General features: G+C 49.4%; 9 protein-coding genes across 9 annotated transcripts; 7 read left to right on the forward strand and 2 right to left on the reverse strand.

Annotated features, from left to right (window-relative positions):
- Nucleotides 1–118: 118 nt before the first annotated feature.
- N7487_006577 (uncharacterized protein) lies at nucleotides 119–879 on the forward strand (the record flags this gene model as incomplete). The annotated part of the gene is made up of 4 exons (XM_056874324.1): nucleotides 119–169; nucleotides 234–280; nucleotides 333–519; nucleotides 652–879. The coding sequence occupies 4 exons, from the start codon at nucleotides 119–121 to the stop codon at nucleotides 877–879; spliced, it is 513 nt and encodes a 170-aa protein (XP_056732044.1).
- A 693-nt stretch (nucleotides 880–1572) lies between these two features.
- On the forward strand, nucleotides 1573–3091 carry N7487_006578 (uncharacterized protein; the record flags this gene model as incomplete). Its single annotated transcript, XM_056874325.1, has 3 exons — nucleotides 1573–2115; nucleotides 2174–2371; nucleotides 2432–3091. 3 exons carry the CDS (start codon nucleotides 1573–1575, stop codon nucleotides 3089–3091), a joined length of 1401 nt encoding a protein of 466 aa, XP_056732045.1.
- Nucleotides 3092–3541: 450 nt separating this feature from the next.
- N7487_006579 (uncharacterized protein) lies at nucleotides 3542–8415 on the forward strand (the record flags this gene model as incomplete). Its single annotated transcript, XM_056874326.1, has 3 exons — nucleotides 3542–3868; nucleotides 3951–6545; nucleotides 6613–8415. 3 exons carry the CDS (start codon nucleotides 3542–3544, stop codon nucleotides 8413–8415), a joined length of 4725 nt encoding a protein of 1574 aa, XP_056732046.1.
- A 1004-nt stretch (nucleotides 8416–9419) lies between these two features.
- Nucleotides 9420–11528, forward strand: N7487_006580 (aspartate--tRNA ligase MSD1; the record flags this gene model as incomplete). Its single annotated transcript, XM_056874327.1, has 3 exons — nucleotides 9420–9630; nucleotides 9709–10424; nucleotides 10485–11528. 3 exons carry the CDS (start codon nucleotides 9420–9422, stop codon nucleotides 11526–11528), a joined length of 1971 nt encoding a protein of 656 aa, XP_056732047.1.
- Nucleotides 11529–12669: 1141 nt separating this feature from the next.
- On the forward strand, nucleotides 12670–13703 carry N7487_006581 (uncharacterized protein; the record flags this gene model as incomplete). Its single annotated transcript, XM_056874328.1, has 3 exons — nucleotides 12670–12827; nucleotides 12996–13224; nucleotides 13338–13703. 3 exons carry the CDS (start codon nucleotides 12670–12672, stop codon nucleotides 13701–13703), a joined length of 753 nt encoding a protein of 250 aa, XP_056732048.1.
- Nucleotides 13704–13920: 217 nt separating this feature from the next.
- N7487_006582 (uncharacterized protein) lies at nucleotides 13921–14184 on the reverse strand (the record flags this gene model as incomplete). The annotated part of the gene is made up of 1 exon (XM_056874329.1): nucleotides 13921–14184. One exon carries the CDS (start codon nucleotides 14182–14184, stop codon nucleotides 13921–13923), a length of 264 nt encoding a protein of 87 aa, XP_056732049.1.
- A 696-nt stretch (nucleotides 14185–14880) lies between these two features.
- N7487_006583 (uncharacterized protein) lies at nucleotides 14881–16149 on the forward strand (the record flags this gene model as incomplete). The annotated part of the gene is made up of 5 exons (XM_056874330.1): nucleotides 14881–14930; nucleotides 14982–15169; nucleotides 15231–15337; nucleotides 15391–15983; nucleotides 16041–16149. 5 exons carry the CDS (start codon nucleotides 14881–14883, stop codon nucleotides 16147–16149), a joined length of 1047 nt encoding a protein of 348 aa, XP_056732050.1.
- Nucleotides 16150–16579: 430 nt separating this feature from the next.
- Nucleotides 16580–18184, reverse strand: cox10 (protoheme IX farnesyltransferase; the record flags this gene model as incomplete). The annotated part of the gene is made up of 1 exon (XM_056874331.1): nucleotides 16580–18184. The coding sequence occupies one exon, from the start codon at nucleotides 18182–18184 to the stop codon at nucleotides 16580–16582; it is 1605 nt and encodes a 534-aa protein (XP_056732051.1).
- A 163-nt stretch (nucleotides 18185–18347) lies between these two features.
- Nucleotides 18348–19307, forward strand: N7487_006585 (putative monosaccharide-P-dolichol utilization protein; the record flags this gene model as incomplete). The annotated part of the gene is made up of 2 exons (XM_056874332.1): nucleotides 18348–18974; nucleotides 19038–19307. 2 exons carry the CDS (start codon nucleotides 18348–18350, stop codon nucleotides 19305–19307), a joined length of 897 nt encoding a protein of 298 aa, XP_056732052.1.
- Nucleotides 19308–19446: the final 139 nt, after the last annotated feature.

Below are 19446 nucleotides of genomic sequence, written 5' to 3' on the forward strand. Positions count from 1 at the left end.
CTAGATATACTGCGAAAGGTCGCAGTGGAGATCATTTTGTAAGCACGTACTTTTTTTCGGTCATATTCATCGCCAAACTTACCTCTTCTAGTTTTGCCCTATGTGTGGTACAGGAATAATGGTGAAGAATCATATGATACAGGCCGGAAAATCAAGTATTGCTGTCAATGTCAGTAACGTTTATCTCAGTCTGTCAAGTCTATGGTTTTTGTTTGAATCTGACCCATTTATAGGCAAGAGCATTATTTGGAGTAAATCCCTTCACTTTGGAAGTTGAAGCGTAAGTACCTCAAGGCCCTACAAATTAGATCTGATTTAAAATATGAAAATAGGCTAGACTGCCCTTCCGATAGTACATCTATCTCTACTCCGTCTCGCGGACAAGTAGCGGAAGTACCAGGCGACAACCTAAAGCTATACACTGGCGGTTGCTATTGTGGTGCTGTTACCTTATCTGTGAAGACAAAGCACTGGTCAGAGGTGGAGATTAAGGAAGATAACTGCAGTATTTGTCAGAGGGTAAGCATCCAGCCCCGAAAATTCCGGTGATATTAGTTCTAACTAGAATAGAATGCTAATATCTGCATATACCCTCATCAAGACAGTGTTTCCATTCATGGAAACGAAAACACGACCGAATATCTGTTTCAGCGCAGGTTTAATGGCCATTGTTTCTGTCGGACATGCGGTGTGCATGTATACATGAAACTGCATGGACCACCCAAGGCAGTTGTGGACAAGTTGCCATTAGAAAAGCAGCAAATGGTGCGAGAGATGCTTGCTATTGTACCCATCAGGCTCTCTATTTTGGATGGCGTGGAGTGGTCGAATTGCCATGTCAAGAGGTCAGATGAAGGAACAGCAGGATATGTGATCTAATAGCCACTGTCGAATACCATCTCACTGGATATATTTCAATGCACCTCCAGTTAAAGTCATGGGTCACGGGTGTAGTTTTCTCATTCACGAGAACATCCCGTGTTTTCAATGTGATTGGAATACAGAGTTTCGCATATCATCCACACTAAAATCCAATGGGCAATGAGCTCGAGTCTGCGGTTGTATAACGGTGGAATCCAGCTCATTTTTGCTTTTGATGTAAAACATTTAGGCAGGGATCACGGTATCGTTTCTTCGCGATGGCACTCTTTCTTTTTCCCTAGGTATTTTGTAATAAGGCTAAGATAATCACCCCCTGGTGTGATTATATATATATATATATATATGGGAAAAGTCGACGACCACCCTAGCTTCTAAGTACTTCAGATTTAGAGAAGCTGTCATTTTCAGCGTCGATATCGCGAGCCCTCCGGTCCTATAAATATATAATTGACGGGTGACTGGTTGGCGTTTTCCGTCCTAACATGTTTCATATCGTTGGCTCTGCCAAAGCTTCCAAATTTGGAAGTCAAGCTTGTTACTAAGCCATCTGCGACGGACATCCACCACCTCAAGCTCCGTCTGTAAATGTCATGCAGGCAATACATGAATCCAATAGCATCAACGATGCATGTCATGGCTGTAACTCTCGCTTGATCCCGCCTGCGACACGTTAACCCAGATGCCCCAATCATGAAACGCGCATGCAGCCCAGAATCCAGCCCAGAGCATGAGCTAAGAAACGAAATTCCACTAAATCACCAGCGCCCAATTCTCTTAAGCTTAAATGCGCCCGTCTCTCCGCCACAAAAAAGATCATCTATCAAATGGGCCAAGGATGGAGATGGAGGAGACGCTATCCCGTCGAACGCATCACAATTAAACGCCCCACCCAGCCTCGCTGCCATCGAAGCAGGCCAGGCTGAAGTGACCGACCATCTGAGCACAATTTCAGCAAAGCTTAAAGAATGCGTTCGCCCATTTCCAACACTACCATTACCGCGGCTACCCATCAAGGAATGGACGGAATTGTACAGACGCAACGAGCACCCCGAAGGACGCCATTTCGTCATCCATCAACATGACCATCCCATCGCGGGGCCCCATTATGACCTCCGTCTCCAGTTCTCGGAGACCAGCTCTGTGAGTTGGTCGGTTATGTATGGGATGCCTGGGGATCCAAATAGCCAGCGACTGAACCGGAATGCAACTGAAACTCGGATCCATTGTTTATGGGTGGGTTTTTGTGATCTGGGATGAGATGGTATAATAATAACTAATTACCTCTTCACAGAATCATCTCATTGAAACAGCTTCTCACAAAACGGGGAGCCTGATTATCTGGGATACTGGAGAATATGAAATTCTACCTTACCAAATGGACCCATCTGGTCCGGAGACCGATGACTCTCGATCAGATGTCTCCGAAGATAGCCATGTTTTACCGGAGCCAATCTCGGATAGTGCGAAGTTGCGAGAAGCTTTTCAGAATGTAGGTATATCCCTGTACAACGCGGGGGACAATGGGCCTTTCTAACGGTGAGACACTAAGCGCAAAATCCGACTCCGACTGCACGGAACCCGTTTACCAAAAAATTACACTATTATATTACGGATGGATAAAACCACCGATTTTGCGAGGCCAATTCGACAAGGCCCCAAACGGCGTCGTCGCCAATCTAGGCCAAGGGCGCCACAAGCGCCCTTCACCTCGGACTCCGGATCACCTTCGCCTCCACCAAGCAAACAAAATTTGAGAGTGGATCCAACACCGCAAAGTCAATCCGAATCTCGAAATAGCCCGACTAAGACACATGCAGACGATATCTACACCGCCGACATGGAAATTCAAAGAAACAATGCCTACCCAGGGTCCAGCAATACGATCGGCTCGATCCACCAACGGCGGTGGTATCTCAGTTTGGATCGGGAATCCTCTGGATTTGAGCCGACGGTAAATGCAAGGGAGGTGAAAGAAAAAGGCAGGAAAAAAGTTGGACCCCCAAACTCGCCGGGCAAGGATTCGAGCCGTTTTACGTGCACGGCCCAGATTCTGAGCGAAGCGTTATCACTGCACGATTGGGGCGTGATGTTTTGGATGATGAGGCCGTGGAAGAGTTTGTGCCGAGACGCGGGTGGAGGCCGGTCCTGCATTAGGTGGACATTAGATGGATACAAGCTATACAAGTGGGGAATGGTGAATTTTCCTTGAATTCAAGTTGAATGTTTAATAATTGTCCTCCGGTTAGTGCTTACAGATATGCTATTCCGCACATGACCATTGGAAGACGCAATCCTCTCCAATCTAGGGGGTCGGAGCTCGGAGTTAGTGCTGAGGAAGAGGAATATGCAGCCACTAAGAAAAGTTCAGTCATTGAACACGAGAACTGCACTATATCGTGCGTGTGACTCAATGCACAGCCCTGGAGGGAAATTGATCTGACAGTTAATATCGATGTGAGGGTGAAAAAAGGTAAGATATTCTGAGTCACTGGTGGTCTAAGATCGGCCTATTCCTGGTTCCCCGCTCGATGTCACGATAGCTCGCGCTAACATTTCAGCGGATTCGTTATAGTCGCTGATAACGCCTTCATATTTCTTTTTTTGTCTTTCTTTTCTTGTCCTTCTTTTTTTTTCTTTTCGCGTTCGAAAAAAAAAAACAATGGCATACCTGGCGACATCTAGCTATCTAGCCTTGTCGCTGGTTGCTTTGGATAGTATACCTGCTATTCAGAGTATTGCCTACCGTATTTCCTGCAAAGCCCGTGATTATGAACCTGTTCAATTAGCCAAAGAGGTGTACAGCGATGAAGATGGAGAAGCGACCGAGGAATCACTCCAAGCTTTCTCTGATAAATGGCAAAGAGCCTTCATCGCCTTGTTCTCCATCGCCGGGTTTCTGGTGACTCTCGCATTGGCTGTTCTTGCGACATTGAAGCTTACAATCACGAATTCCACGCCATTGATTTGGCTGCAGTTCGGAGTATGGGTATGTAGAAAACCCGATCAATAACACAAACTCATTTGATTTGAATCAAACTAATGGCTAATTCTTCTTCTTATTATTATAGACTCTACTTGCTATTCAAGCTATTGCTTTCTTCACCGAGCCCCGACCGACAAGCCGATATGTTCTCGGCCACTTCGCTTTCTGGGGCAGTATTATTGCCGCTGTAGTCCCGAGTATCGAACTAGGAATCTTGATATTCTCTCAATTCGGACTTCCCCATGGACAAGTTTGGGTCGGGCTGCAATCGGCGCAAATTGCTAGCGCTGCTCTTCGCGCCGTATTCTGTGTTCTGCTACCACGTCGTCCAGATGTTTACCACGAAGACAAGCTGGTTGAGCGGGAACTTTCAGTTTCCCTACTCAGTCGCTTCACTTTCAGCTGGGCCAATGGGTTGCTAAACTACGCCGTGGAGCACAAGACCATGGATCTCGACGATATTCCCAAGCTCACAGCATCGAAGCGTGCTGATCGTCTCCGTGAGAAAGTTGAAATTGCGCTACAGGGCCGGAAATTGTGGCTAGCGCTTGTCTTTGCGCATTTGGGAGCACTGAGCGCCCAGATGATACTCAGTCTGCTGATTTGCTTCCTGAGCTTTGGACCCCAGGTTGCCCTGTTTCAGATCCTGAAAACACTCGAACTGCGCGATACTCCGGACTGGAATGTCGGAGCATCGTACTTTTGGGTCCTGTCTTTGGGTGGTTTGCTGTTCCTTGCCTCGAGCGTCGAGTCATGGCTGTTCTGGATAGTCTACTCTAAACTTGGAGTTCCCGTCTTCGCAGAGCTGTCAGCAGTCATTTTTGCCAAGGCCATGCGTCGGAAGGATGTGAAGTATACAAAGAAGTCCAAAACGGCAGATGAATCCGATAGTTCCAGCAAAGGATCCGGGGAGGCCGACGACGAGGACGAGGACGCATTGAAGAAAAGCCGTCAGAGTATTATCAACCACGTGGCCGTGGATGCTCGCCGCGTTTCCGACTTTGCCACTTTCAACTACGTTATCCCGCAGGCGGCCTTTAAAATCATTATCGGTGCCTCCTTTCTGGTCCAAATCCTCGGCTGGCCTAGTGCCTTCGCTGGTCTTTCAGTCTCTCTTCTTGTGACACCACTGAATGTCTACGCAGCTAAGAAATATTCAAATGCCCAGGATCGATTGATGAAATTCCGTGATCAGAAGCTGGCAATCGTTACTGAAGTGCTACAGGGAATTAGGCAGATCAAATTCTCGGCTTTGGAGGAACAATGGCAGAACCGCGTTCGGGAGACTCGAGAGACTGAACTTGGCGCATTGTGGGCTTCCTTCGTAGCTGATATTGGCCTGCTTGCGATCTGGGTTCTCGGTCCCGTCGGTTTATCCGCCGTTTCATTGACTACATATGCCATTCTTCATGGTACTTTGTCGCCCTCGGTGGCTTTCACGGCTATGGCAATCTTCAATTCTCTCGAAGCGTCGCTCGCTATTATCCCAGAGCTCACATCGATGGGTCTGGAGGCGAAGGTCAGCTCGGATCGTATCGACAAATTTTTGGCTACCTCTGAAAGAATTGTCAACACTGTCCCGGCTGATTATATCGCTTTTGAAGATGCCTCCGTTGCATGGCCTGCGGAGGAGGAAGATATTGAAGATTCCGAGGATCGTTTCATTCTACGTGACCTGACCTTGAAATTCCCGACCAAGAGTCTAAGCGTGGTATCGGGTAGAACTGGCTCTGGAAAGAGCCTGCTTCTCTCGTCGATCCTAGGTGAATGTGATGTCCTCTCTGGAACGATCAAAGTACCAGTTCCACTTCCCGTTACCGACCGATTTGATCACCTTGCGACTAAGGCAAATTGGATTATCGACTCCGCCATTGCCTATGTTGCGCAGATGCCCTGGATTGAAAATGCTACGATCAAAGCGAACGTTCTCTTCGGACTCCCGGACGATCCAGAGCGCTACCAAAAGGTTATCTTTGCTTGCGCTCTGGCAAAGGATTTCGAGATGCTGCCAGACGGCGATTTGACCGATATTGGTGCGAATGGTGTCAATCTGAGCGGTGGTCAGCGCTGGCGTATCTCCTTCGCCCGCGCATTGTACTCTAGGGCTGGTATACTTGTCATGGATGACATCTTCAGCGCCCTCGATGCCCACACAGGTCGTCACGTCTTTGAGAATGCTCTCACCGGTGAACTCGGTCAGAACCGAACTCGCATTTTGGTCACTCACCATGTCGCACTGTGCCTTCCTCGCACGGATTACTCCGTGCTGTTGGAGAATGGTCGTATCAAATATGCAGGTACCATTGATGATCTGAAGGAATCACACCATCTAGAGGATATCCTTCGCGAGGAACAAGCCGCTGAACAAGTGGATCTTGTAGCAGATAGTGAAGATCGTGAATTCCTCAACGACGAGGAGACAACGCTCCAAAAAGTCATCTCGAACACGTCTCACCGAAGACCGAGCACAGCTGTAAATGGCCAAGTTCCTAATGGAAATGGGGTTGCTGCTACACCGAAGACGTCTACACCGAAGAAATTCACTGAAGACGAGAAACGGGAAATCGGTTCTGTGCGACTATCGGTTTACCTTGCTTTCTTGAAGAAGGGTGGCTCCGTGGGCTTTTGGTTGGTGACACTCGTGGTATACCTGATGTATTCGACTCTCTTGGTTGGAAGGGTACGTGCATATAATCCTAAATCTGCCCCATTGTCTGTATCCTTTAACTAATCTTTATTTGTCACAGTCTTGGTGGGTCAATATTTGGACACGTTCAGCGTCCAGTACACAGGCCCATCCTGAGCAATACAGTGTCCTATTGCAGCATGCCATGCAACCGACTGCACCGGTCCAACAACACGATGACCTCTTTATGTACCTCGGAATCTACATTGCTATCTCTGTCATCGCCTGCATAATCGGAACAGTCCGTTACTACTGCATTCTTTCCGCGTCAGTCCGAGCCTCGAGGAACCTGTTCAATGGCTTGATTTATACTATCCTCCGCGCGCCACTCCGGTGGCTGGACACCGTCCCATTGGGACGAATTCTCAACCGCTTCACAGCCGACTTCCACTCAATCGATTCACGAATTGGGTACGACATCGGCTTCTTCGTGAGCAAGGTCCTAGATGTCTTTGCAATCATGATTGCAGGAATGCTTGTCGACTGGACTGTGATCTTGCTCGGCGGAGTCCTGTTGCTCGTATGTGTAAAACTCGCCCTATCCTATCTGGCAGGTGCCCGTCAAATCAAACGTCTGGAGAGCACTGCGAAGAGTCCTGTGTTTGAGCAATTCGGTTCTAGTCTCGCTGGACTGATCACTATTCGTGCCTTCAGCAAACCAGGCACCTACGTCGATATCATGTACAGCAAGATCAATCGCCATGCACAAGCATGGTGGACCCTGTGGCTGTTCAACCGCTGGCTCTCATTCCGCATGAGCATCGTCGGTGCCACCTTTTCAACTATCACTGCCGGACTCGTGGTCTATCTGCCAGGTATTAACGCTTCGCTTGCCGGTTTCGCTCTCAGCTTTGCGTTGCAGTATAATGCTGCGATCACAATGGCACTGCGACAATACGCCAACATTGAATTGAACATGAACGCCACAGAGCGTGTCATCGAGTATTCCAACATCGAGATGGAGAACCAAGGAGGAGCCGATGCACCCGCAGCCTGGCCTACAGAAGGCCATCTCGAAGTCCAAGACCTCGTGGTGGGCTACGCACCAGATCTCCCACCTGTATTGAACGGGCTCAGCTTCTCAGTTGAGAAGAACCAGCGCGTTGGCGTCGTTGGACGCACCGGAGCAGGCAAGTCCTCTTTAACACTTGCACTCTTCCGATTCCTAGAAGCACGCTCTGGCCAAATCTTCATTGATGGAATCGACGTCTCCACGATCAAACTACACGACCTCCGCAGCCGACTTGCAATCATCCCGCAAGACCCAGTGCTATTCTCCGGCAGTGTCCGATCGAATCTAGATCCGTTCGACGAATACAGCGATACAGAGCTCTACGATGCGCTAGCACGTGTGCACCTCATCTCCGAGGCCGACGACGACGAGCTCACCCTCACATCGCGCACTGCTACGCCCCGCCAGCCCAGTGAAACGGGCGCCACGACACCACCAAAGCCCCAGAAGACGAATTCTAACGCTTTCACTTCTCTCTCGTCGACTATCTCCGAAGGCGGCCTTAACCTCTCCCAGGGTCAGCGCCAGCTCCTCTGTCTCGCCCGTGCTATCGTCTCGCGACCCAAGATTATGGTTCTGGACGAGGCGACCTCGGCTGTTGATATGGAGACCGATGCGTTGATTCAGACGTCTATCCGTGCGGAATTCGGACGGAATGCTACTACGCTGCTCGTCATTGCGCACCGGCTTAGCACCATTGCAGACTTCGATCGTATTCTCGTCATGGATGCTGGAAAGGCCGCTGAGTTTGGCACGCCTAGGGATCTTATGGGGATTGAGAATGGTGTTTTCAAGAATCTTGTTGAGAATAGTGGGGAGAAGGAGGTGTTGGAGAAGATGATCTTTGCGTGAAAAAACGTTCAAAAAGATATATGCGATTAGGGGACAACATTTTAGGTTATTTTTTTTTTCTGTATAGATTACTACTTGAAGCTGGGAAAAATCAGCATACATATCAAAATTCATTGTTGCGCTTCGAAATCCACATCCATGAAGAGCTGTTTTCAAATAAACATACGAATCAAGGTAACCCCTTTAGATTGGGGATAGCTATAGTCTCAAAATACAAGACATACATTCGAGGGAGTGATGAGTTTAAAAAGGTTTTGATTAAGTTCCTGGTATTTGCTAAAATGTCCGGTGTCTTCTTTTCAGTATGATTAGAGTCAACAGTGACACAGGCGACTATGCCTGTGAAGCAATTGACTCTTTTATAATCCTCCTGCGGACCCAGACATAAGAACAAATCCCTGAGAACAGTATAGCTAACTAGACACGAATATAAGAGCCAAAAGAGAGGACCTAGGACATAAAGGCGTTGGTACCAACAACCCGTCCAACATCCATCTCCCAGCTTCAAGGGAAGCGCCCCCAAACCATGGCCCAAAGCCAATGGTCACACCTTCAAGTCTTGTGAATGGATCAGAGATGCCTTCATCGCGTCCGTCATGTAAACAAGGTTGGTATGCCGAACGCATATATCACATACCCTGCCCTCGATTCGTACAGCCCTTAAGCCCTCCGAAGAGAGAGAGCCGCACGTCTCAGAGGGAAGAGACTGTCTCATATATAACACACTAGGCTTTCATCATTCTGGGAAACAGTTAGTACAGTGATCAAAAATAGTAATTCCCTTTGAAAGGGACCTGGGAACAAGAATACTCACAAGTATAAAACTTGGAAGGATGAAGAAGAAAAGAAAACGGACGAGCGAAAAATCCCGCGCTTTTTATTTCTGCGGGCGCTAGTCCGCTTCTAGGGCGGGGTGGTTTTCTGCCGGTTCTAATGGTCAGGTTGTCTGAGCATGACTCGCTTTCTTCTAGTTTGGCTGCAATTGCATTCGCGACAATTGAAATATGCCAATTGCTGCCGTGCAGCTCCGCTCTTTGCGGTTGAGATCTAGTTACATTGAGATCTCGAATCTTCTGCGCGGTCGATCCGCTGCTTCGCCGAGACAATGTTATAGCCCCGTTCAGACTCCGCGGCAGTTCCATGCTCGGGCTTGTTTGCGACAGGAGGAGCCTCCTAAACAGCTCCCTGCTTTTCTGGAAGCTTACAAGCGGGCTGGTATGTGAACAGCTTCCGCTGAAAGCTTGGATTTTCCATAGTTTGAGAGAGCCGTGGCTAACACATGATGCGCTACAGTGGACTTCCCACCTGCCACCCACGACTTCGAAACGTTCTTCGCACAGGCTGAGCCAAACACGGAAGTAGTGCTACATGGATACCTCGGAAACCGCGCAGATCTTTCTAAGAAACTTTCCTTCGTGCGCCTATCCGATCCCACCCTGCAACACAGCCTACAGGTTGTAGCATTCGCCAAGAACGATGCCTTCGAACAGCTAAAGGCCGTGAACGCAAACAGCCCTGTGGCTGTGCGCGGAACAGTCCAAAGGAAAAAGACCAAGCCATCAGAGGGTGAGAACACACCAGTCGAAGATCAATGGGAGCTTGCATTGGAAGAAATTCACCCGCTCAATGACTTCCCTAAGGACTTGATCATGACACCTGAAACGGTCTTCCCACCTGAGCAACGATATCTTCAACTGCGATCGGATGCAGAGCTGCGCGAAGCACTGCGTTTCCGCGCCCGCGCACACAATCTTTGTAAGAAAGAGCTGGAGCAATGTAGTCCACCGTTTGTGGAGATCGAGACTCCGCTGTTGTTCAAGTCTACGCCGGAAGGCGCACGGGAGTTCATTGTGCCTACACGGAGGGAGGGACTGGCTTATGCTTTGCCCCAGAGCCCGCAGCAGTATAAGCAGATTCTCATGGCTAGTGGGTTGCCAAGGTATTATCAGTTTGCGCGCTGCTTCCGGGATGAAGATTTGCGTGCGGATCGTCAGCCCGAGTTTACTCAGGTATGGATATCTATTGTTTGGTTGGGTGACGGATGGCATTTGCTAATTTGATATCTACAGCTTGATATGGAGATGTCTTTCGCGACAGGCGACGACGTCATGCGCACCGTGGAAGGGGTCATTCGCCGACTTTGGTCGTCGTTGATGAAGGATCCTGCCCCGGAGGGCCCATTCCGCAAGGTCCCTTACCAAGAAGTCATGGCCAAATATGGATCTGACAAGCCGGACACGAGATACGGGATGGAAATCATTCGACTTGATCATGTTCTCCCCGTGGATCTAGTCAGCAAAATTTCTGGCCTGACCAATCCCATCGTAGAGGCTTTCAAGCTCGAAGGAAATAATAACGACCCTGCTGAGACACACAAGTTCATTACCCAGTTCCTCGACTCCCCGGCAGGTGCGCCGTTCAACAACAACCCAGACGGCGGCCCAGGCGTCTTCATCTACAATGGCAAGCAGCCACTCTGCGGACTACAGCCCTTTGGCTTCGAAGCCGCCGAGCAAGTCGAAGAACTACTGGACCCTGACCACGGTGATCTGATTGTTCTACAAGCACGCCCCCGTGCTCCTTTCTCCGGGGGTTCAACCCCCGTTGGCGATCTACGCCGTGCACTACACGCAGCCTCAGTCTCAGCAGGCTTCAAGCCCGCTGCGACCGGATTCGACTTCCTCTGGGTCGTCGACTTCCCCCTCTTCTCCCCCTCCGTAGACTCAGAGCCTGGTCAGGGCGGCGCAGCAGGCTTCTCCTCCACACACCACCCCTTTACCGCACCTAAGACCCCCACCGACGTCGATCTCCTCCTCACAGACCCCACCAAGGCAGTAGCTGACCACTACGACCTCGTCGTGAACGGCGTCGAGCTAGGCGGTGGTAGTCGTCGTATCCACGATGCAGCAGTGCAAGAATTCATCTTCCGTGATATTCTGAAAATGCCAGCTGAGCGGTTGACCGACTTCTCGCATCTGCTCGATGCCCTCCGCTCTGGCTGTCCGCCGCATGCGGGTCTTGCGCTGGGCTTTGATAGACTTGTCGCTGTTATGCTCGGCAAGGAATCCGTGCGTGACGTGATCGCTTTCCCGAAGACTGGTAAGGGGGGGTGATGATGCCATGGTTGGTGCCCCCAGTCCCATGACCGAGGAGGCATTGAAGACCTATCACCTGCAGCTGAGGAAGTAGATATTGCCTGATGCCACTGGCGATTGTATATCACATTGTCCTTGTGGACTATACATTTTGTACTATATCGATGTACTATACTTCGTACCCGAGTTTCATTCGCATTTATCTAGGAAACTCTATAATTCTCTTCTCAACATCAACTACGAAGCCAAACAATGTAAAACGTACACCGTACTTTGTATATGTTGTAGTCGTATCAGGGGGTTGCGCCCAGCTTCTTGGTGGAGTACGATACCTGAGACATTCTAGAGCCACCCCTGAGCATCGGCCGGGTCCCACTGAGAGTTCAGGAACTCCCTGGTACAATTCCTGCGAGTATTCTCCGCCCTTCCTGGACCTCTTTTTAGGGCTTCTCTCGCAGGATTTGGGGTCCAACGGCTAAATTTCCTCATTGAGTGCTAATTGACTCATTTTTGAGAACATCGCAAAATCCTGGACTATAACAAGGTTTGGCCGGCCTTCATTTAACTCAAACCCTAAAAACCCTGTGTCTCAGGACTTTTGTGGTAGATCCGTCACATCTTCACATATAGCACTTCGTTTTACATGGATATAGGAAATAGATACATCAGCTGAAGATAATTTCGAGATGGTTTGTATAAACTAGAATACCTTTGTTGGGGGATAATTTGACCTTTTATCTGACTTTCATGTTAAGATCTGAACACAGAAAACGGGAGGCCCCGGGATCCTTTGAAGATCTCTTGGATGTCTTGGATCTCTTGTAGGGCTACTCCGTGTGTTCACCAACTGTGCCGGGACTAAAAATGGTATATCCCCCCACAACAGCCACAACAGGGGTCCAAGGATGAAACAGGATCCCCGTTTCACTATACTTTTAGTTTAAGACATTCTCCGAATATACCGTCCTTCCGAGGTAAATCCGATTCCAAGTGCCGAACAACACAACAAATACAAGTATATAAGAATGAATTATTCCTCTCGACTATGTTATATTCCCATTCATTCACTCCAATCTTCCATTCATTCATTCATTATTCTACACTGCAGAGCCGGTCTCTCAGATTCATTCTTTGACAAATATACTTCCCTCGTTTCAACATGAAGTCTACTATCATCCTCGCCTTGGCTAGCATGGCCATCGCAGCCCCCACCCCCCACCATCGAGAACCGCCAGCTGCCCGGTCTCGGTTCCAGCACTGGAACCAGCAGTGGACTGGATGCCCTGAAGTCTCTCATCCCAGGGCTCTCGGGGTCTGGTACCAGCTCCGATGCCTCTAGCTCCACAGGCACCTCCTTGGGCAGTGGACTCAGTGGACTTAGTGGACTCAGTGGACTTAGTGGACTCAGTGGACTTAGTGGACTCAGTGGACTCAGTATTCCCAGTTTGCCCAATTTGAGTAATATCCCCTACCAACCCACCTCAGCATCCAAAACCCCAATGCTAACAGTCAATTCCTAGGCTCTGGCTCTTCGACCGAGAACGGTGTCACCGAGAATGCCGGCTGCAAGGAGTACACCTTCATCTTTGCTCGCGGAACTACCGAGATCGGTAACATGGGCACAGTCATTGGACCCCCCCTCGCCAAGCAGTTGAACTCCCTGACCGGCGACAAGGTCACCGTGCAGGGTGTTGATTATCCCGCGGATGCAGCGGTATGAGAACCCCTTCCTTTTCCTGTCTTCAGTACTTGACTTGGCTTTGCTTTGTGTACTATTGTCAAGATCAACGAACTAGATCTATCAAACTAACACTCCTATTCGAACAGGGTAACGCAGTGATGGGTGCAGCCGGCGGTCCCGCCATGGCTAAGCTCGTCAAGCAGGCTCTCAGCCAGTGCCCTAAGACCAAGGTCTTGTTGGGTGGATACTCCCAGGGTGCCATGGTCGTCCACAATGCTGCCCAAAGCCTCAGTGCTGACCAGATTACCGCTGCTGTTCTTTTCGGTGACCCACTCAAGGCCCAGAGTGTCGGTCAGGTTGCCAGTGATAAGGTGAAGGAGTTCTGCCACCTTGGTGACCCTGTCTGCCTCAACGGAGTAAATGGCATGGCGCATATTACTTATGGTACTGATGCTGCAGCCGCTGGAAAGTTCTTGATTGAAGCTGCCGGTGGTGCTTCTACTTCTTCCTAGGTTGATGTCTGTTTGAGGTCGATTGGAGTGGTGGTGATGTGGAGTGGGTGGCTCGAATAACATGTGGGATAATTTCCGTAGGAGAATCAGTGTCAATACATTCACCTATTGGGAGTTCTGTTTCAATGAGTAGACATGGGAAATGTGTACATACGCACCGGATTTTGAATCTTCGCCAGGCTACCATACGGAATCATACGTGAAAACGACATAACTACTAACAAGCAATCTCGGGCGGACGGCGATGCTCCGTCTCCCAACTATTTCCACGTAAATAATAGTCAGGAACAACCATCATGCCATTGAACGGGACCTTTATCCACCTCATATCTTCCAAAGTACGCCCTTCCATCGCTTCATGCTCATCCCCAACCCTTTCCCCTTGATTGTACGGGTCATACTCCTCCCAGTCCCTTCGAATAAGTCGCACAAACCCCGCCTCATTATCATGGGTGAGGACAGAGTCTAAGATATCCTGCATAATCTGTAGACGGTACCTATATCGATCCGACCACAACAGCACCGGGCTAGTACCCTGTTCTTGTTGCACTGTGGTTGTTACCCACTGCTCAAAACGGTGTCTATTTAGTGCAAAAAGTAATATTTTACAATAAGGGGTAGATAGATCTATAAGGAGGAAGGAAGATATATATAGCTTTATTTCTATATATAAAGAGATTAGACAGTTTTATAATTTCAATTCTCTACACATCGTGAAAGACTCATTCCAAAGTTCTTACATGCTTTTAGTATACTTTGTAGCATATTATGCAGCAATGGGTGCTATATGTAAGAAGGGGGCTTGGAGGTGTATAGTTGAGGAAGCCCTAGTCAGTGTATATGTGGCCATCTCTAGTACATTTCTGACAGTTTTTATTTTAAATAGGTGCCCTTACGGCAATGACAATTAATATAATATACATCTCGCCATTAAAGAACTTAGAGAAGTATTCATAAGCGATCTACAAGTTTTATGGCGGAACATAAATTCCGCTGATGGACGACATTACACATCTTCATTCTCAGAGACTTTTGGAAAATTCTCAATTGTGGCTCCGCTTACTATGGGCTGATAAATCTCCAATTCGTCTTTCTCCATTTTGTATACATTGTACTCTAAATCTACACTTTTTCCGTCCTGCCCAAGGGCATTCTTCATTGCTTCCCATTCTACATCATGGCTCCCGGTAAAACCAAGGTGCTTTTTACCGGAGCCACCGGTTATATGTAAATTCTCTCTGATTAATTGCATAGGAGATTCCACTAACTCAATATTAGAGGAGGTTCAGTCCTGGAAGCTCTATTGACTTCTCAAATCGAAGTACTCCGAGACGAGATCGTTATCAGCGCACCGGTTCGAAAGCAAGACCAAGCGCAGATCTTAGAGTCAAAGGGTGTCAAGTCCTTTGTTTTCAATGGCCTGGATGATACTGCTCAGATGGAAAACCTATCCAGAGAGCATGATGGTAAATGTCTACTACCTGTGATGATGTTAATGCCATGGTAAAACTGACGTCCCACTTGCAGTGGTCATCCATACGGCTTCCACCATGCACACGGAGGCAATTGAAGCCATGATTACTGGATTGGCAGGTAGAAGGGAAGCCACTGGAAGTAAGGTCTTCTTTATACACGTATGACACCCCATTCCTACCGCAAACTTCTCTTACTGGCCAGCAAATCGAAGACTGCGGGAACAGGCAGCTTGGCAGATCGTCCAATTACAGGTTCCCTTGTAGAACACCGGATCTTCTCTGACAAGTCTGATAATATTTACCAGTACTTAAAGGACCGGCAAGAGATAGAAGATTTACCTGTCCGTCGCAGTGATGTGGCGATCGTCGAAATCGGCCGCAGACTTGCCGTTCCGACATTCATTCTGATGTCCCCATTGATCTATGGCGTGGGTACGGGATTGTTCAACAAGCTATCCATTCAAATTCCCGCCATGGCCCGTGGAGCTATCCAAGCACAGCGAGCTGAGGTCGTGGGTGATGGGTCGCAGCGTTGGGGTAATATCCACATCGCCGATCTCGGTGATCTTTATGAACTGCTCCTCTCCAAAATCCCACTCGGTGACAACATTTCGTCTGGGGAAAATGGCATCTATTTCACAGTGGCGGACGAGCATATGTGGATGGATATCGCGAAAGGAATTGCTAGCGTCGGTAGTGCAACCGGCACGTTGAAATCTGGAGTGGAATCTGTGTCACTGCAGGAAGCTGCAGATAGGTGGATGAATGGGAATACTATATTTACCGAAACTGTTTTTGCATCCAAGTATGTTCAATGTTGCTCTTCTATTTCTATCAAGTGGAGACTAATAAATTCCCCCAGCGCATGGGCGAGATCTGATCTGGCAAGGGAACTGGGCTGGAAGCCGAAGTTTGATGCGTCTCATCTTCAGTCCGCCATCGAGGCAGACATGAAGGCTATTTTGGGATAGAGGTGCATCAATCGAGCTTTGGAAGCGGAACATTCGACAGGAAACATGCCATGTTGAACATCCGCAGGTATCATCCGACATCTGCAGCTCACCATATTCTTTGACAGCTACGTCTCTGATTTTCAATGGACATGGCCTCTTTTCGAAACTGGATCAACAACCATATTGGAAGTCGTCACATCCAATCCAGGAGAGTGAGACGGTAGAAAATTGGAGTTGTTAGGCGCGGCCGCGGCCTAAAATCTGGTACATGCGGCTACATATAGGGGAAGGGTGTTATACAAAGTGAAAAAAAAGGAAACGCCACTCCAAACCGCTGTATAAGACAAAATCCCAGAACGACAATGTGGTTCGAATGAACAAGGTGAGGTAACCCAGGTAGATGAATGAAAGTGGAGATATCTAGCACGAGAGACATGTGGTTCAAAGCTCATGCAGTGGACAAAGTACTTGTCCGGGTTGATGGAGCACGGGATGATGCAGCATCTTGGAGCTTAGCCTTCTCGCCTTCCAACTCTTCTTCATCCTCATAGTACAGATACTCCTCATCATCTTCATCGGCTTGCCCGAATATATTCCTCCAAACGCCATCCCAGAGACCCTTCTTAGTCACTAGGCCGCCGACCAGGATAATAGGCAGTTGCCAGATACTGGCCCAGAACAGGCCACGTGCAGTGCCGTTTGCACCCTGGTGTTGGTAGAAGCGGTATGCCTCGCGGACTAGCCAACCATTGGCGAAAGTGCTACTAACAAGGAAGCCATGTCCGACGACATTGACCCACCAGAGACCAATAGAGATGGGGAACATCAGAATAGAGTAGCGCAGGGCAACCCGAGCATTGCAAGCTGGGTTCACCCAGCACAGCATCCTGTAGCCAGCTGCCTTGTACTCATCCCGAATCAGGTGGGACAAGGCGTTGAAGTGGGGGAATTGCCAGGCGAACAAGATTGCACCTAGCAGCCATCCTCCAATGCTATCTTCGCTGAAGAGCATGTCGCGCCATGTGTCATGACCAATTGTCGCCGTCTGGCCTGCTGCGGCGATCCATCCCATGAGTGGGGGGATAAGACCCACGACCGCGCCAACCCAGGTATTGATTACGTGGATTCGCTTCAGTGGTGTGTATACAAAAGCATATAGGAAAATATTGGCAGCTGATAGAGCGGTAGTTGTCGGGTTGGTCCCAATATAAAGGAGAGAGAGGCCCGTGATGGCGGTGCCAATCGCGAAGAACAGAGCTCCCCGGCGCGAGATAAGTCCGCGCACAATAGGACGATTACGCGTACGGGACATGAGTGCATCGTATTTCGGTTCGAACATCATGTTCAGCGTATTGGCGCTGCAGCAAGAGAGGAAAGTGCCCACCGTGAGGTATATTAAGGTCAGGGTCGAGGTCGAAAGTGTGGGGAGTGGGGTCATGGCCGGGTCGAGGGTGAGCAGGGACGAAATTGGGTACATCCCATATGCAGAGGTGGTGGTGAGTACCACCAAGAAGGACAGTCGCGGTTTCGTCAGGGCGAAATATGCGGCAAACTTGCGGCGGAGGGAGGTAGTGGGGAGTGTGGATGAGAAGTTGGACAATTGCGCTGAGGCATCGAGAGGGAGGCTATGTTCTGGTTGTCCGGTTGAATTGCTTTCCTCCTTCAAGCGCTTCCGCCGCCGATGTGGCAGCTCCTCTGGTATTGCTTCTGTCGCAGTCGCGGCGGACGATGCGGTTGCAGACGAATTGACCTGACTGGAGTCTGGATCGCTGGGAGATGAAGAAGCAGTTGATTTGCTTTTCGCATTGGAGGTCGCAAGGGAAGACAGTAAGCCGCCTTTGCTATTTGATCCGTCGTAGAATCGATTGGCCGAGAAATATGATTTGTGGAATACTGAAGGGGACTGGTCATCCGCAGTCCGGGTCCGCCGTTTCGAGGATGATAGGAACCCCCGAATGGCCCCGGGGCGCACAGAACGAGGCCCGAAGAGACATTGTGAGCACACAAGCGCCTCTCGAGGCCTCCGTAGAATGGGTGGCCGCAGAGGGATCATGGCGGGTCGGTCATGCAGAAGGAAGAAAAGTGGACGAGAGAAGTTGAATTTCCCCGGTGGTGCACGGGCCACATCCGTTCAACTGGGAATGTCAACAAATTATTCTTCGAGACATTGCCTGATCCAACACTGTTCCCTCCTTTGCTGATAATTTGCATTCATTATGGATACCATTCAGAACACAGTGATTACCCCTCTTCAGCCTTATTTGGCGCCTATTGTCTCGGCTATTCCCGAGCCAGTGCACGATGCCGTTGTGTCCTTGATTGGAAAGTCTTGCCACGGTGCACTGTTGGTCGATCTCGATGTCACTAAGGACCCTGCTTGCACATCACTGGCCATCTCCAAGGCCCTTGGTATTGCCATCGTCGGTGCCAGTGCAGTCGTCAAAATCCCGCAGATTCTGAAGCTGATCAACTCCCGCTCCTCCGCCGGTGTCTCATTCGTCTCTTACGCCCTCGAAACCGCTAGTTTGCTCATCACCCTCTCGTACGGCGTGCGCAACCAGTTCCCATTCAGCACCTATGGCGAGACTGCTCTCATCGCCGTCCAGGATATCGCTATCGGTGTTCTGGTCCTGAACTATGCCGGACGCTCCGCCGCCGCCGCGGCTTTCATCGCTGTCGTAGCTGCCAGTGTCTATGCGCTGTTGTTCGACCAGACTCTTGTGGATGCCCAGACTATGGCCTACCTGCAGGCTGGTGCTGGTGCTCTGGGTGTTGCTAGCAAGGCCCCTCAAATCTACACCATCTGGCGCGAGGGAGGAACTGGACAGCTTAGCGCATTCACAGTACGATTCTCTTTTCCCTTTAACATGATCTCCGCTCAGGCACTAATTGCTTTTTCTAATCAGGTGTTCAACTACCTCCTCGGATCTTTGTCGCGAATCTTCACAACCCTCCAGGAAGTCGACGACAAGTTTATCCTTTACGGATTTATTGGTGGTTTCTCCCTTAATGTGATCCTCGCTCTCCAGATGCTCTGGTATTGGAATGCCCCGGCGCCCAAGCAGAAGGCCGCCGCTCCTCGCCCAAAGGCAGTTGAGAAGGCACCATTAGCCCAGAGCACGGGAGCCTCTCCCAGATCTAGCGTGAAGACACCCACCACCCGCCGCCGGGGTTAGATAGCCCAGCGAATTCTCCCCCTCGCTTTTTTCGGGTTTGGTTAAAATAATAATAATGCCGTCCGTTTTTGGAACCATGCAATTGTAGGAACAAGCTACGAGAAGTTGTATTCATGGGGGAAAACCCATAGACCAAGTA

Source organism: Penicillium crustosum, assembly GCF_028827405.1.
Source record: "Penicillium crustosum strain IBT 35664 chromosome Unknown utg000002l_segment0_segment0, whole genome shotgun sequence".
Classification (NCBI taxonomy): domain Eukaryota; kingdom Fungi; phylum Ascomycota; class Eurotiomycetes; order Eurotiales; family Aspergillaceae; genus Penicillium; species Penicillium crustosum.